At 43.9% G+C, this 16,806-nt stretch overlaps 1 protein-coding gene across 1 annotated transcript in view; it reads left to right on the top strand.

Moving 5' to 3' along the window:
• Positions 1–16,806, top strand: part of slc7a11 (solute carrier family 7 member 11) — a 219,992-nt gene that overhangs the window by 110,500 nt on the left and 92,686 nt on the right. Inside the window, exon 4 of the mRNA XM_063046656.1 lies at positions 8,658–8,783. Within this exon, the coding sequence (XP_062902726.1) occupies positions 8,658–8,783 (126 nt within the window). The remainder of the gene's footprint in view (positions 1–8,657; positions 8,784–16,806) is intronic.

Here is a 16,806-nt window from a genome sequence, read left to right as displayed (position 1 = left end):
TCTCCACCCTCAGGATCCCTCCCCCACCGCTGTTCGCCAACCTGACCCTCGACTGTAAACCTGTGGCAACTAAAAGCAGGAGGTACAGCGCGGGGGACAGAGCTTTCATTAAGTCGGAGGTGCAGCGGCTGCTCAGGAAGGGGGTCATTGAGGCAAGCACAAGTCCTTGGAGGGCGCAGGTGGTCATTGTTCGGAACGGGGAGAAGAATAGGATGGTCGTGGACTATAGCCAGACCATCAATAGGTTCACACAGCTCGACGCGTACCCTCTACCCCGCATCGCGGATATGGTCAATCAGATAGCACAGTACAAGGTGTACTCGACCATAGACCTAAAATATGCTTACCATCAGCTCCCCATCTGCCGGGATGACCACCCTTACACTGCCTTCGAGGCGGACGGCAGGCTTTATCAATTCCTGCGCGTCCCCTTTGGTGTCACGAATGGTGTATCTGTCTTCCAGATTGCAATGGACCGGATGGTGGACCAGTGCCAACTGAAGGCCATGTTCCCATATCTGGATAACATCACCATCTGCGGTCACGACCAGCAGGATCACGACAACAACCTCCAAAAATTTCTCCAAGCAGCCAAATCTTTCAACCTCACCTATAACAAGGACAAGTGTGTATTCGGGACCACCCGACTTGCTATCCTTGGGTGTGTCGTGGAGAATGGAGTCATTGGCCCTGACCCCGACCGTATGTGCCCCTTGTTGGAACTCCCTCTTCCCAATACCCTCAGAGCCCTCAAAAGGTGCCTGGGCTTCTTTTCATATTACGCCCAATGGGTCTCTAACTATGCAGACAAGGCCCGCCCCCTGGTCAAGTCCACCACATTCCCCCTCTCTGCCGAGGCCCACGCAGCCTTCAACCGCATAAAAGGGGACATTACCAAAACAGCAATGCATGCGATGGATGAGGCCATTCCCTTCCAAGTAGAGAGTGACGCCTTTGACTTTGCGCTGGCTGCTACCCTCAACCAGGCAGGAAGACCAGTGGCGTTCTTCTCCCGTACCCTTCAAGGCCCTGAAATTCGGCACTCTGCGGTAGAGGAAGAGGCTCAGGCCATAGTGGAAGCTATAAGGCACTGGAGGCACTATCTTGCCAGCAAAAGGTTCACCCTGCTAACTGACCAGCGCTCAGTTGCATTCATGTTTAATAACCAATAGCGGAGCAAAATCAAAAATGATAAAATTCTGAGGTGGAGAATCGAACTCTCCACCTGCAACTATGACATCATGTACAGGCCTGGGAAGCTCAACGAGCCCTCCGATGCCCTATCCCGGGGAACATGTGCCAGCGCGCAGATCGACCGCCTATACGTCCTACATGTAGACCTTTGCCACCCGGGAGTCACCCGGCTTTTCCACTTCGTGAAAGCCCGGAACCTGCCTTACTCCCTTGAGGAGATCAGGATGATGACCAGGGACTGCCAAGTCTGTGCAGAGTGCAAACCGCACTTCTACCGACCCGAAAAGGCACCACTCATCAAGGCAACCCGCCCCTTTGAGCGACTGAGTGTTGACTTTAAGGGCACCCTTCCCTCCACCGACCACAATGTGTACTTTCTTAACGTAATTGATGAGTACTCGCGGTTCCCCTTCGCCATCCCCTGCCCCGACACCACTACCACGTCAGTTATAAAAGCCCTGCGCAAGCTCTTCACTCTGTGTGGATACCCATGCTTATATCCACAGTGACAGAGGGTCCTCGTTTATGAGTGACGAGCTGCGCCAATATCTACTGGCTAGGGGAATTGCAACCAGTAGGACCACGAGCTATAATCCCCGGGGGAATGGACAGGTGGAGAAGGAGAATGGCATGGTGTGGAAAGCCACACTCTTAGCCCTCAGGTCAAAGGAACTGCCGGTCTCCCACTGGCAGGAGGTCCTTCCCGAGGCACTCCACTCCATCCGCTCCCTGTTATGCACAGCCACCAATGCCACCCCTCATGAGCGGCTCTTTTCTTTTCCCAGAAAATCGACCACTGGAACCACCCTACCATCTTGGCTGACGTCCCCGGGGCCAGTGCTGCTCCGGAAACATGCGAGGAGCAATAAATACTCCCCGATAGTCGAGAAGGTTCACTTACTTCATGCGAACCCCCAGTATGCCTACGTGGTTTTACCTGATGGGCGGGAGGACAAGGTCTCCATCCGCGACCTGGCGCCCTCAGGAGCTCCGGGCCCCTACCCTGAACACTCCGTGGTGACTATTGACCCCGTACCCACCGATGTATGTACCTACAAGACACCGTGCATCCCAAACCCTATACAGACACCACACGACACTCCCATACTGGGCGCGACGCACACGCACGAGGGATTACCGACGCCTAACGTGCTGGCACCTGAGATCAGGCTGGAGCCAGCACAACCGCCATCACCGGTGCTACGTCGATCACAGCGATGGACTCGACCGCCTGATAGAATTAACCTGTAAATATACTTGTTGTAAATATTGTCAGTCACTTCACCCCACGGGACTCTTTTTAAAAAAAAAAGGAGGGGTGAATGTGGTAAACCATGTATATATGTTGTAACTCGGTTACCTGTCTGGACACACCCCTCTGCTGACTGTCCCTGTGGCTCCTCCCACAGAGTCCTGTATAAAGGTGTTCGCCTTGCCCCTCCCCCTCAGTCCGGGGGCAGACACTCACTGTGGAGGTCGTATTGTACAGCGAATAAAAGCCTTTCAGTATTTTACCAAACCTCAGTCTTTTGGAGTAATTGAAGATGCTTCAGTAGCACAGTTAGAGATTGACAGGTACAACTTTGTGGGCATCACTGAGCTGTGGCTGAAAGAAGATCATAGTTGGAAGCTTAACCTTGTATCAAAAGGAGAGGCAGGTAGGCAGAGGGGTTGTTGTGGCTCTGTTGGCCAAAAATGAAATCAAATCCTTGGCAAGAGACAACATTGGATCAGAAGATGTAGAAAAATTATGGATAGAGTAAAGAAACTGCAATGGTTAAAAAGCCCTGATTAGAGTTGTACACAGACTTCCAAATAGTAGATAGGATGTGGGATTTAAATTACAATAGGAGATGGAAAAGGCATGTAAAAAGGGTACTGTTACAATTGTCGTGGGGGTTTTCAATTTGCAGGTAGTTTGGGAAAATCAGTTTGGTGCTGGATCCCAAGGGAGATTTGATTTTTTAGAGCGGCTTGTGGTTGAGCCCGTAAGGGAAAAGGCAGTTCTGGATTGTGTGTTGTGTAATCAACGAGATTTGATCAGGGAGCTTAAGGTAAAGGAACACTTAGGAAGCAATGAAAATAATTTAATAGCATTCACGTGTCGTTTGAGTGTGAGAAGATAAAGCCAGATGTATCATTATTACAGTGAAGTAAAGTGAAAGATGGAGGTATGAAAGAGCAGCTGGCCAAAGCTGATTAGAAGGAGATACTAACAGGGATGATGGTGGAGCAACAGTGGCTGCGGTTCTGGGGACAGTTCAAAAAGCACAGCATAGATACATCCCAAAGATGAGCATCAAAGCAAAGGATAGGACATACAGTATAGCAAAAATTATCATGAAGTTCGAGGATTGTGAAGCTTTTAACCACCAGCAGAAGGCAACTTCCGAGACTGTGGAGGCATTAGTAATAATCTCTCAAGAAACATAAGGTTCTGGAACAGTTCTGGAGGACTGGAATATTACAAATGTCATTCCACTCTCCAAGAAGAGAGGGAGGCAGAAGAAAGGAAATTACAGGCTACAAAGAAGAAAAAATCTGCAGATGCTTGAAATCCGAGCAGCACACACAAAATGCTGGAGGAACTCAGCATGCCAGGCAGCATCTATGGAAAAACAGTACAGTCGACATTTTTGGTCAAAGTCCTGTGGCAGGACTGTAGAAAAAAATGCTGAGGAGTAGATTTGAAAGGTGGGAGGAGAGGAGAGAGAAACGCCAGGGGATAAGTAAAACTTGGAGGGGGAGGGATGAAGCAAAGAGCTGGGAAGTTGATTGGTGAAAGAGACAAAAGGCCATGTAAGAAAGAAGAGGAGGGTTGTGAGGAGCACCAGAGGGAGACGATGGGCAGGAGATAACATGAGAGAGGGACAAGGGGATGGGAAATGGTGAAGGGGGGGTGGAGGGGTGGATGTATTACTCGAAGTTTGAGAAATCGATGATCATGCCATCAAGATGGAGGCTACCCAAACGGATTATAAGGTGTTGTTCCTCCAACTTAAGTGTGGTCTTATCACGACAGTGGAGGAGACCAGGGATGGACATTTCAGTGATTTAGCTTGACCTCAGTGGTTGGGTAGATGTTGGAGTCAATTACTAAGGATGATATTTCAGCGTATTGGAGGCCCATAATAAATAGGTCAAAGTCAGCATTGTTTCCTTTAGGGGAAATCTTGCCTGACAAATCATATGGAATTCCTTACAGAAATAACAGGCAAGATAGACAAAGGAGGGTTAATCTGTGACAAGGTGCTGTACATGAGTGTGCTTAACAATGTAAGAGCCCATGGTATTCTTTGCCTTCTACCAGTCAGTCAATCTTTTATCCATGCTAATATCTTTCCTGTAATAGTCATAGTCATACCCCCGGGATCAATAAAGTATGACTATGACTATTACAGGAAAGATGGTGGAGGAACTGAACGAGTATTTTGCATCAGTCTTCAGCAATATACCAGACACTCAAGGGTGGCAGGGAAGAGAAGTGTGCGCAGTCACAATTACGACAGAGAAAGTACTCAGGAAGCTGAATAGTCTAAAGATAGATAAATCTCCCGGACCAGATGGAATGCTTTCTCGTGTTCTGAAGGAAGTAGCTGTGGAGATTGCAGAGGTATTAGCGATGATCTTTCAAAAGTCAATAGATTCTGGCATGTTTCTGGAGGACTGGAAGATTGCAAATGTCACTCCGCTATTTAAGAAGAGGGCAAGGAAGCAAAAAGGAAATTATAGACCTGTTAGCTTGACGTTGGTGGTTGGGAAGTTGTTGGAGTCGATTGTCAAGGATGAGGTTACAGAGTACCTGGAGGCATATGACAAGATAGGCAGAACTCAGCATGGATTCTCTAAAGGAATCCTATTACAATTTTTTGAGGAAATTACAAGTAGGCTAGACAAGGGAGATGTAGTGGATATTGTATATTTGGATTTTCAGAAGGCCTTTGTCAAGGTGCCACACATGAGACTACTTAACAAGATAAGAGCCCATGGAATTACGGGAAAGTTACATACATGGATAGAGCGTTGGCTGATTGGCAGGAAACAGAGAGTGGGAATAAAGGGATCCTATTCTGGTTGGCTGCCGGTTACCAGTGGTGTTCCACAGAGGTCCGTGTTGGGGCCGCTTCTTTTTACATTGTACATCAACAATTTGGACTATGGAATAGATGGCTTTGTGGCTAAGTTTGCTGATGATACAAAGATAGGTGGAGGGGCTGGTAGTGCTGAGGAAACAGAGAGTCTGCAGAGAGACTTGGATAGATTGGAAGAATGGGCAAAGAAGTGGCAAATGAAATACAATGTTGGAAAGTGTATGGTTATGCACTTTGGCAGAAGAAATAAACGGGCAGACTATTATTTAAATGGGGAAAGAATTCAAAGTTCTGAGATGCAACGGGACTTGGGAGTCCTTGAATAGGATACCCTTAAGGTTAACTTCCAGGTTGAGTCAGTGGTGAATAAGATGAATGCAATGTTGGCATTCATTTCTAGAGGAATAGAGTATAGGAGCAGGGATGTGATGTTGAGGCTCTATAAGGCGCTGGTGAGACCTCACTTGGAGTACTGTGGGCAGTTTTGGGCTCTTTATTTAAGAAAGGATGTGCTGACTTTGGAGAGGGTACAGAGAAGATTCACTGGAATGATTCCGGGAATGAGAAGGTTAACATATGAGGGGAGTTCTTGGACTGTATTCCTTGGAGTTTAGAAGAATGAGGGGAGACCTCATAGAAACATTTTGAATGCTGAAAGGCATGGACAGAGTGGATGTGGCAAAGTTGTTTCCCATAATGGGGGAGTCTAGTACGAGAGGGCATAACTTGAGGATTGAAGGGCACCCATTCAGAACAGAAATGAGAAAAATATTTTTTAGCCAGAGGGTGGTGAATCTATGGAATTTGTTGCCACGGGCAACAGTGGAACCCAAGTCATTTGGTGTATTTAAGGCAGAGATTGATAGGCATCTGAGTAGCCAGGGCATCATAGGTTATGTGAGAAGGCGAGGGAGTGGGACTAAATGGGAGAATGGATCAGCTCATGATAAAATGGCGGAGCAGACTCAATGGGCCGAATGGCCGACTTCTGCTCCTTTGTCTTATAGTCTTATAATGATGGTGTGTTAGGCTGAGTCGTCAGGTTGGGGTGGTGCAGTGGTCCCCACCCTCCAGGCCGCGGACCAATACCGATCCGTGAAGCATGCAGGGATGCAACGGTAGCCGGGGTGCACCCAGCACATCTTAAAGAAAAAAGCCGAAATAAACAAGCTAATTAATTAGATGCCACCCGGCACGTAAATGTCGGCCCAGTACAAATCGCCTCTGATCTGGACTGACATATACATACCAGGCGGCACCTAATTAATTAGCTTGTTTATTTTGGCTTTTTTCTTAAAGATGTGCTGGGTGCATCTCGGCTACCGCTGCAAGCTTCGCGGATCAGTATTGGTCCACGGCCCGGAGGTTGGGGTGGTGGGACACTGGGGTATCATCTCATCGTCGTCTGTTTCCATCACAGCAGGCAGGTCATCTTCTTCTAAGTCTGCCTGCCTTGATGTCGAAGGTCGAGGTTCGTCATCTGCTGTGGCTGATTGGGAAGGCTTGAAAAACATCAGTATGCTTGACTGCTTAGCCTCGCACATTTTTCTATCATACAGTTCTTTGTAAGCACTCAAATCATCCTGCAAATATGCCCCAAACCTACGTACCCTTTCAAAATCAAAGTCGTACTTTTCTGCAATCATTGCAGTGAAAATCTCATGCAGTTGTTTCACGTTCAGTTCCTGGACGACTTCAATTTCGGTCCAATCGCTACTGCATTTGGTTTCGTTTGTTATCCTTTCCTCTTCCAATTGCATCAGCTCTTCATCTATCAGTTCTTGGTCATGAGATGCCAAAACCTCTTCAATATCATCTTCGTCAACTTCCACAAGCCAAACTCACTTTGTCCTTACTTCGTTCACCATGATCGAAACGCTTAATTACGTCTAGTTTTTCACTAAGTGTAACACCTTTTCGAGCTCTTTTAGGCTTTTCCGATACCTTAGAACTCACCTTGCTAACGGATGCTCAAAATAATTTGAGTTAAAGCACAGATGCTCACAGGCATGTGTTTAAGCAATGCCGGCTAGAATGCAGTTCCGGGGAAAGAAGCTTGGCGCTGCCTTTTTTGTAACAGTGAAACACCTTCTGTTTGCGAAAACAAGTAACTAATGTAGGTCTTTCGTAACAGTGAGGTTTCATAAAACGAACGTTTGAAAATCGGGGGATACCTGTACTGATATTTTGATGACATAAAGAACAGAATGCATTGATAGTGCTAGATGTGGTTGGGTGGAACATGGAAACTCCAGGCAGAGTGGCAGGGGACTGCAATAAAAGATGCTTATGACCTTTAACGGAAGGATAACTGCTACTGTTGGCTAGTATGGGTGCTACTGAACAAGGATGCAGCGGCAAGAAGGTGAAAGAATGTTCCTAGGTATGTGGGAAGTTTTATTTAAATGGTGCTGTCTGTTCACTATTTATCCTCTCTCTGGAGCAACCTTAATTTGGCACTGGCTCCCAAAATCCATTGCCCATACTGAAAGGATATTAATTTCTACTACATATCCATGGTTACCCTGAGCTTACGCATTATTGCAATGCAATCTCAGGTTTCCATATACATTATGTAGTAATCCTCATGGCGTGAATGAGTACAGAAGACAACATAATCTGCTCCCTATGTTTCTTAAAACTGTTTCTTCTCTGTGACACCTGAGAATTAAATACTCTCTGGACACCATAAGAGGGACATTGAGGTTTGTGTTTAAACCCTTTGATCCTTTTTTACAGAAGCTCTTTTCCAGAAAGCTTAAAAATAATTACAATAAGTCGAGAGATTTTAAGTCAATGGAATACGATGTCTTTAGCAAATCACTTTTGGCATTAGCTGTTTCCTTTTGATGAATTGAAATTCTTCTTTCCCACGGTATTTGTCCAATCCATTTTTTAAACTTGGCAGGTGTTACACTGAATCCAGATCTGTGTCCAGCTGTTCAGATACATCAGCCCTGCTCCAGATAACTCACCCTTTGATTGGGCACTCCCTTGCTGTGTGATTCTACTTAGTGTGTACCTTATTCTCACTTCCAGCCTCGCAATGTTTTTCCAAAATTAGCAAACCTACCCTGAGAAAAATCACAGTCACAATAGGCAGTTTCTATATCCATTCTATATTGGAAGCAATTATAGCTAAGAATATAGAGAGAGATGGATTTCTTTATTTATGTTGTCAATATTTTAATCCTTTTTGATGTATCAGCTGCTTTGATGACATTATGTTCATCAGTCTGACAACAATATGAAGAAAATTTACTGAAGTTGGTTTTGAGCGAGTTGCTTATTAGTGGTTCCCATTGAAGTGACATTGTGCAGTGTTTAGTTACCTTGGGTAACAGCGTTCATTTTGTTTTCTTTGTTTTCCAGCTGTGATAATGTATATTAACTGCACAAGCGTCAGCTGGACTGCGCGGCTACAGATCTCCCTGACATTCTGCAAACTTGTTGCCATTTTAATAATAATCATCCCTGGAATGGTGCTGTTATTCAAAGGTAAGTAGGCACAAAACACTTCACTATTATGACAGAATGACAAACGAGAAATAATTTTTCTCTGTTGGTTTTGTTGTATGTGTTTGGCTTTTTGTGTAATGAGGAACTATATATTTTTTTCTTTTGACTAGCATTGAAAAAAGCCACTGATTTGGGATCACTGATAGGAGTTACAACATGAAATCCCAGATTTTACTGCCCTCACTCAGCACTCAGATTTCCCACTATCCAGCACTTACTGAATCAGATCAGAAAGACTCCACGTGAGAGCAAGATATCATAGAATAAAATATTTCCCTGCATACATATAAGCCCCACGTGGGAAGGCAGACATGGATTTTGATCAATCTCATTCAGATATTAACTTCTCCAACAATTTGCTTCATTATTGCCTTTCAGTGTCAGGTGGTTTGTGTCTTCAGGTCTCTGGAGTAATGCCTGAAACCACAGCCCACTAGTTCAGAGATAAATATAAGATATGGCTGACATTTTTTCAATCCCTTTGCTCAGTTTCCTATGGTGTCCACTCTTACCAGTTCAGCTTCTACAATGATACAAAGCAAAACATTTATAAATTAGTCATAAGATTAAAGTTAGTCCTGATGCAGTTGTGATTCCATTGTAAACGTTCCAAAGGAGAAATCTTCTTCCCCTCTTAATTTTCCAACCTCTAATCCTATCAAGTGTGACTTTCCATTCCTTTCTCCCTCGTGTGCTTACTCTTTAGATATATCAGTTCACCTAAAGCTGTTCCATATTGTAATAATTTTAACTTCCTTTGAAATTTCCCCTTTGTGTTAATTAGCAATAACACCTAGATTTCACACCTTTGAATGTGGGGAAGAGGATGGTAACAACACATCATCAATAATTGATTCTTGGACTTATTTCAGTAAAGGATAACACTGGAAGATTCTTTTTAATTATCAAACACTTTCTTTCCACACCTTTTGACTGATCACATGGGCCTGTTCACAATTCAGTACCAGCCCATTAGTCTGATAAATCAATTTGTAAAAAGTATGTCATCAATAAGAACATGGAACACAGAGTCAGTAAAGCACAGTACAGGCCCTTCAGCCCATTATGTTCTGCTGACTTTTTTACCCTACTGCAAGATCAGCTAACACTTCCCTCCCAAATAGCCCTTAGTTTTTCTTTCATCCTTGCCTATCAATGAGTATCTTCGATGTTCTTAATTTACCTGCCTGTACTACCATCCCTGGTAATGTATTCCATACACCTATCATTCTCTGTGTTTTAAAAAATACTACCTCTGACATCTCCCTTTACTTTCTTTCAATCACATTAAAAGCATGACCCCTTGTATAAGCATTGCCACCCTGGGAAAAAGACAGTGGTTGTGGATTGTATCTATCCCTCTTATCATGTGATACATCTTTTTCAAGTCTCCTCTCATCCTCCAAAGACCAAGCGCTAGCTCACTCAAACTTTCCTCATAAGACCTGTTCTCTATTCCAGACAGCATCTCTCTAAACCTCTCTAAAGCTCCTATAATGAAGAAACCAGTACTAAATTTAATACTCCAAATGTGAACTAATCAACAGTTTTATAGAGCTGCAACATTACCTCGAGACTCTTGAACTTAATCCCCCGACTAACGAAGGTCAACACACCATATGCCTTCCTAACCGCTCTTTCAACTTACTTGGCAAATTTGAGAGGTCTATGGACTTGGATCTCAAGGTCCCTCTGTTTCTCCACACTGCTAAAAATCCTGCTGTTAATATTGTTCTACGCTGACCTCACATTCATCAAGGTCCCTGTCTCTGGTGAATGCTGAAGTACAGTATTTATTAAGAATCCCCCTTACCTCCTCTGATTCCAAACACATTTCCTCTTTTGTCTTTAATCAGTCCTATCCTCACCCTAGTCATCATCCTATTCTTCATGTACACGTAGAACACCTTGAGGCTTTCCCTAATCCTATTTACCAAGACCTTCTCATGTCTCCTTCTAGCTCTCCTTATTTCCTTCCTGGCTGCCTTGTAACTCCCTGGAGCTCTGTCTGATCATCGCTTCCAAAACCTTAAGTTTGTTTCTTTCTTCCTTTTGGTTAGATGTTCCGTATCGCTTGTCAACCATGCTTCCTTCACCCTACCATCCTTAACCTGTCTCAATGGGACAAACATATCCAGAACCCCATGCAACCTCCACATTTCCATTGTACATTTCCCTGAGTACACGTGTTCCCATTTATGCTTCCAACTTCCTGCCAATAGTATCATATTTAGCACTCTCTGAATTTAATACTTCCTCATACTGTCTGCTCCTATCCTTGTGTAAGGTTATGCTCAAGGTCAAGGAGTTTTGGTCACTGTCTCCAGAATGCTCGTCCACTGAGTGATCTGTCATTTGACCAGCTTCATTGCCAACTACCAGTGTAGCGTCTCCTCCTGATAACTTGCCCATATATTGTGTCAGAAATCCTTCCTGGACACATTTAACAAATTATGCCCCATTTAAACCTTTTGCACTAAGGTGCTAATCAATATTAGCAAAGTTGAAGTCACTCATGAGAACAACCTTGTTACCTTTGCACCTTTCCAAAATCTGCTTTCTGGTCTCCTCTTCAATGACCTTGTTGTGATTGGGGAACCTGTAGTATACTCCCAAACTCCCAATGGAGTGATTGCTCCCTTCCTGTTTCTGCCATCCACCCAGATTGATTCAGCAGACAATATTTTTTCGGCGGGCTGTGATTATCATGGGACATGGTTTGTTGGCGAGGCAGTGAGGCATTTAAAAGAGCTCAAAGCCTTACGGAACTTTTCAGCTAGCTGCTAACATAATAATCTCTGAACTAAGCAGGAGCCAATAAAAAGAAGCTAAGTGTTAATGGAGCAGCTGTTGTTGGAGTGCACAGTTAGTGTGGTCAGGCATTGACTCAACAGGCTTAGGCAACAACAAGTGCAGGCGAGAACTTAAGCTTAAGAAGTGAGGAGTACTGTATAACAAGTGCAGGCAGGGTGGCAGTTAAGGCAGTGGAATGCTCCTCCTGCAAGATGTGGAATTGCAAGGCAGTTATTTGCCTCCTAAATTACTACACCTGCAGGAAGTACACCCAACTTCAGCTCCGGACTGACAAAGTCGAGGAATAGAGCCGGATGTACTCAGGGCCATTTAGGAGGCTCGACACCTCATAGATGGGAATTTTATTGAGGTGGTCCCACCCAGAGTGTAAGACCATAAGATATAGGAGCAGAAGTAGGCCATTTGGCCCATCGAGTCTGCTCTGCCATTCAATCATGGCTAATCCAGTTCTTCCAGTCATCCCAACTTGCCTGCCTCTCCCCATACCCTTTGATGCACTGGCTAATCAAGAACCTATCTATCTCTGCCTTCAATGCACCCAGTGACTTGGCCTCCACAGCCATTCGTGGCAACAAATTCCACAGATTTACCACCCTCTGACTAAAGTAGTTTCTCCACATCTCTGTTCTAAATGGAACGTCCTTCAATCCTGAAGTTGTGCCCTCTTGTCCTAGACTCCCCTACCATGGGAAGTAACTTTGCCATATCTAATCTGTTCAGGACTTTTAACATTCGGAATATGCAGGTTTCAGATAGTAGGTGAATGGCCACAAGGAGAAGTAACGGGAGTAAACAGTCAAATGTAGGATTCCCTTCAGCAACAAGTATACTCCTTTGATCATTGCTTGGGGGGGGGTGGAGGTGAAGGGCAAAGGACCTATCAGGGCAGAGCAGCAGCAACCAGGCCAACAGAGAAGGGTAATGTCAGGAAGAACTATAGTGACAGGAGACACAATAGTTAGGAGATGGACAGGAGATTCTGTGGCATGAAAGAGATGCAGGTGTGGTGTGTTGTCTCCCAGGTGTTAGGATCCAGGCTGTGTCAGGACAGCTGCAGAAGCTCCCAAGAGGGAGGGTGAGCAACCAGAGGTCATGGTGCATATTGACAACAATGACATAGATAGAAAGAGAGAAGATGTCCTGTGCCATCAGTATAGACTATTATGGAAGGGGTTGAAGAACAAGATCTCCAAAGTAGTAAAGTGGATTTCTCCCAGTACCGTGTGCTAGTCAGAGCAGGAATAGGATGATAGTAGAGATAATGAGTTGTGAGGAAGTGCTGTAGCAGGCAGGGCTTCAGATTTCTGGATCATTGGGATCTCTTCTGGGAAAGGTATGACTTGTAGAAAAAGGACTGAACCCAAGCGGGACCAATATCCTTCTGGGCAGGTTTGCTAAAGCTATTGGTGAGGGTAAAACTAATCTGGCAGGGGGATTGGAGCCAGAGTGATAGGGCTGAGGATGGGGAAGTTGGCATACAAGTTGATGCCGTGTGTGGTGAGACTGCTAGGAAGGACAGGCAAATGATAGGGCAAAAGTGCAGTCAGTGGGATGAGTTGAAGTGTAACATGGAGGCAAAATCGAGAAAAACGTGATGAATGCAGGAGGGAAGGTGTTATATTTGAATGCATGCAGTATACAGAACAAGGTAGATGATCTTGTGGCTCCATTAGAGATTAGCAAGTATGATGTCACCATCACAGCATCAAAGAAGATCATAGTTGGGAGCTTAACATCCAGGGATACACATTCTATCAAAGTGACAAACAGGTGGTCAAAAGGGAATAGGGTGGCTCTGTTGGTAAAAAAAAAACGCAGTCAAGATCTTAGAAAGAGGTAACAAAGGATCAGAAGATGTAGAATCTTTGTGGGTAAAGTTAAACTGCAAGGGTACAAAGACCCTGAGGGGAAGCTAAATGCAGGCCTCTGAACAGCAGTCAGGATGTGGGATACAGATTACAATGGAAGATAGAAAAGTTATGTAAAAAGAGGAATGTTATGATAGTCAAGGGGGATTTTAATGTGCATGTAGATTGGGAAAAATCACTTGGTGCTGAATCCCAAGAGAGATACTTTGCAGAATGCCTACAAGATGGCATTTTAAAGCAGCTTGTGATTGAGCTCACCAGGGGTTCAGCTATTCTTGATTGGGTGTTGTGTAATGAAACCGATTTGATTAGGGAGCTTAAGGTAAAGGAATGTTTAGGAGCCAGTGATGATAATATGATAGTACTCACCCTGCTGTTTGAGAGGGAGAAGATAAGTGAGATGTATCAATATTACAGTGGAGTAAAGGGGATCACAGAAGCATGAGGGACAAGCTGACCGAAGTTGATTTGAAGGGGGTACTATCAAAAATGCTGCCAGAGCAGCAATGGCTGGAATTTCTGGGGGCAATTTGGAAGGCACAGGATAGATGCATCCCAAAGATGAAGAAGTATTTGAAAGGGAGGATGAGGCAATCATGGCTGACCAAAAAAGTCAAAGACAGCATAAAAGGAAATGAGAGGGCATTATAATATAGCAAAAAAAAAAGGGGGAAAGTTAGAGAATTGGGATGCTGACAAAAACCAACAGAAGACAACTAAAAGGAGAGGAAATCTATAAGGAGAGAAAAGATGAAATATGAAGTCAATAATATAAAAGAGGAGACGATACCAATTTTTCAGATATATAAAGAATAAATGAGAGATGAGAGTCAATTTTGGACCACTGCAAATTTATGTTGGAGATGTAGTAAAGCGGAAGAAAAAAATGGTAGACAACTTTAATAAGGATTTTGCCTCAGTTTTCACTATGGAAAACACTAGCAGAATGGCAGAAGTTCAGTAATGTCAGGGGCAGAAGTGAGTGTAGTTGCTATTACGAAGGAGAAGGTGCTTGGTAAGCTGAAAGGATTATGTTAGACAATTATCTAGACCAGATGGACTACACTTCAGGGTTCTGAAAGTGGTAGCTGAAGAGATTGTGGAGCCATTAGTAATGATTGTTTAGATGGTTTGGTTACTTGGTATTGAAGATGAGGTAGTAAATAGGATTACACATTTACTTTGAGGGAGCAGCCAGACAGTAGTAGTAGATGGCTGCGTTTCTGACTGGATGCCTATGACTAGCGGTGTGCCACAGATATCGATGTTGAGTCCATTGTTGTTTGTCATCTATATCAATTATCTGGATGATAATGTAGTAAACTGGATCAGTAAATGTGAAGGTGATACCAAGATTGAGGATGTAGTAGACAGTGAAGAAGACTATCAAAGCTTGCAGTAAGATCTGGACCAGCTTGAAAAATGGGCTAAGAAGTGGCAGACGGAATTTAATACAGACACATGTGAGGTGTTGAAATTTGGGAGAACTATCCAGTGGAGGACTAACCAGAGAAGTCTTACGTGGTGAGTGGTAGGGCACTGAGGAGTGTGCTAGAACACAGTGATCTGGTAATAGAGATGCATAATTCTGTGAAAGCGGCGTCGTCGATAGATAGGGTCAGAAAGAAAGTTGTTAGCACATTGGCCGTCATAAATCAATGTATTAAGTACAGGAGTTGGGATGTTATGTTGAAATTCTATCAGACGTTTGTGAGGCCTAATTTGCAGTACTGTGTCCAGTTTTGGTTACCTATTTACAGGAAAGATGTAAATAAGATTGAAAGAGTGCAGAGGAAATTTACAAGGACTTTGCTGGAACTTGACCTGAGTTATAGGGAAAGGTTTGAACTTTATCCCCTAGAATGTAAAAGATTAAGCGGAGATTTGATAGATGGAAAAATTTACCGAAAGGTATATTCAAGCAGGCTTTTTTCACTGAGGTTGGGTGAGATTACAACTAAAGGTCATGGTGAAAGGTGAAATGTTTAGGGGGAACATGAGGGGAAACACCTTCACTCACTGGGTGGTGAGAATTGGATCAAGCTGCCAGGGTAAGTTCTGGACGTGGGATCAATTTCACCATTTAAGAGAAATTTGGATAGGTACATCGATTGGAGAGGCATGGAGGGCTATGATCCGGGTGTAGGTCAATGGGATAGGCAGATTAATGGTTCAGCATGGGCTAGATGGGCTGAAGGGGTTGTTTCTGTGCTGTAGTGTTCTATGACTCCATGACTCTAAGAATCACTAGATTCTAGAATGGTTCCAGAAGACTGGAACATTGCAAATGTTACTCCACTCTTGAAGAATGGAAGGATGTAGAAGAAAGAATTTATAGGCCAGTTTGCTGACTACAGTGGTTGGGAAGATATTGGATACCATTATTAAGTTTGAAGTTTCAGGGTTGTTGGAGGCACATGATAGTAGGGCTAATCAAAGAATTCCATCAGATTTGTCAAATCATTTGGAATTCTTTGATTTAATAACAGGCAGGTTAGACAAAGAAGAATCAGTGGATGTTGTTCAACTTGGATTTTCAGAAGGTCTTTGACAAGGTACTACACATCAGGCTGTTTAACAAGATAAGAGTCCATGGTATTACAAGAAAGATACTAGCATAGATAGCAGATTGGCTAACTGGCAGGAGGCAAAGTATGGGAATAAAGGGCACCTATTAGGTTCTCTGCCAGTGACTCGTGTTGTCCTGCAGGAGTTGGTATTGGGTCTGCTTCTTTTCACATCATATATCAATGATTCGGATGACAGAACTGATGGCTTTGTGGCCAGGTTTTCAGACGATACAAAGGTAAGTGAAGGAATGATAGTACTGAGGAAGCATAGAGTCTGCAGAAAGACTCAGACAGATTGGGAAAACGGGCAAAGAAGTAGCAGATGGAATATAATGTAGGGAAATGTATACTTGTGCACTATACAAAGAATAAAGGCATAGACTACCTTCTAAACAAGGAGAAAATTCTAAATCAGAGGGGCAGAGTCACTTGGGAGCATTTGTACAGGATCCCTGAAAGTTTAACTTACAGGTTGAGTCAGTGGTAAAAAAGACAAATGCAATGTCAGCATTCATTTCATAAGCACAAGAATATAAGAGCAAGGATGTAATGCTGAGATTTTATAAAGCATTAGTCAGTCTGCATATGGAGTATTGTGAGCAGTTTTTGGCTCCTCATCTAAGAAAAGATAGAATGTAGAAGAGGTTCTGGGAATGAAAAGGTTAAACTATGAACAGTTTGATGGCTTCGGGCCTGTACATGCTGGAGATTAGAAGAATAAGGGGAGATCCTGTCGAATATTCAAAGGCC

This window comes from Mobula hypostoma, chromosome 4 (genome assembly GCF_963921235.1).
Source record: "Mobula hypostoma chromosome 4, sMobHyp1.1, whole genome shotgun sequence".
NCBI classification, from domain to species: domain Eukaryota; kingdom Metazoa; phylum Chordata; class Chondrichthyes; order Myliobatiformes; family Myliobatidae; genus Mobula; species Mobula hypostoma.
This window is presented reverse-complemented; position numbering and strand designations above follow the sequence as displayed.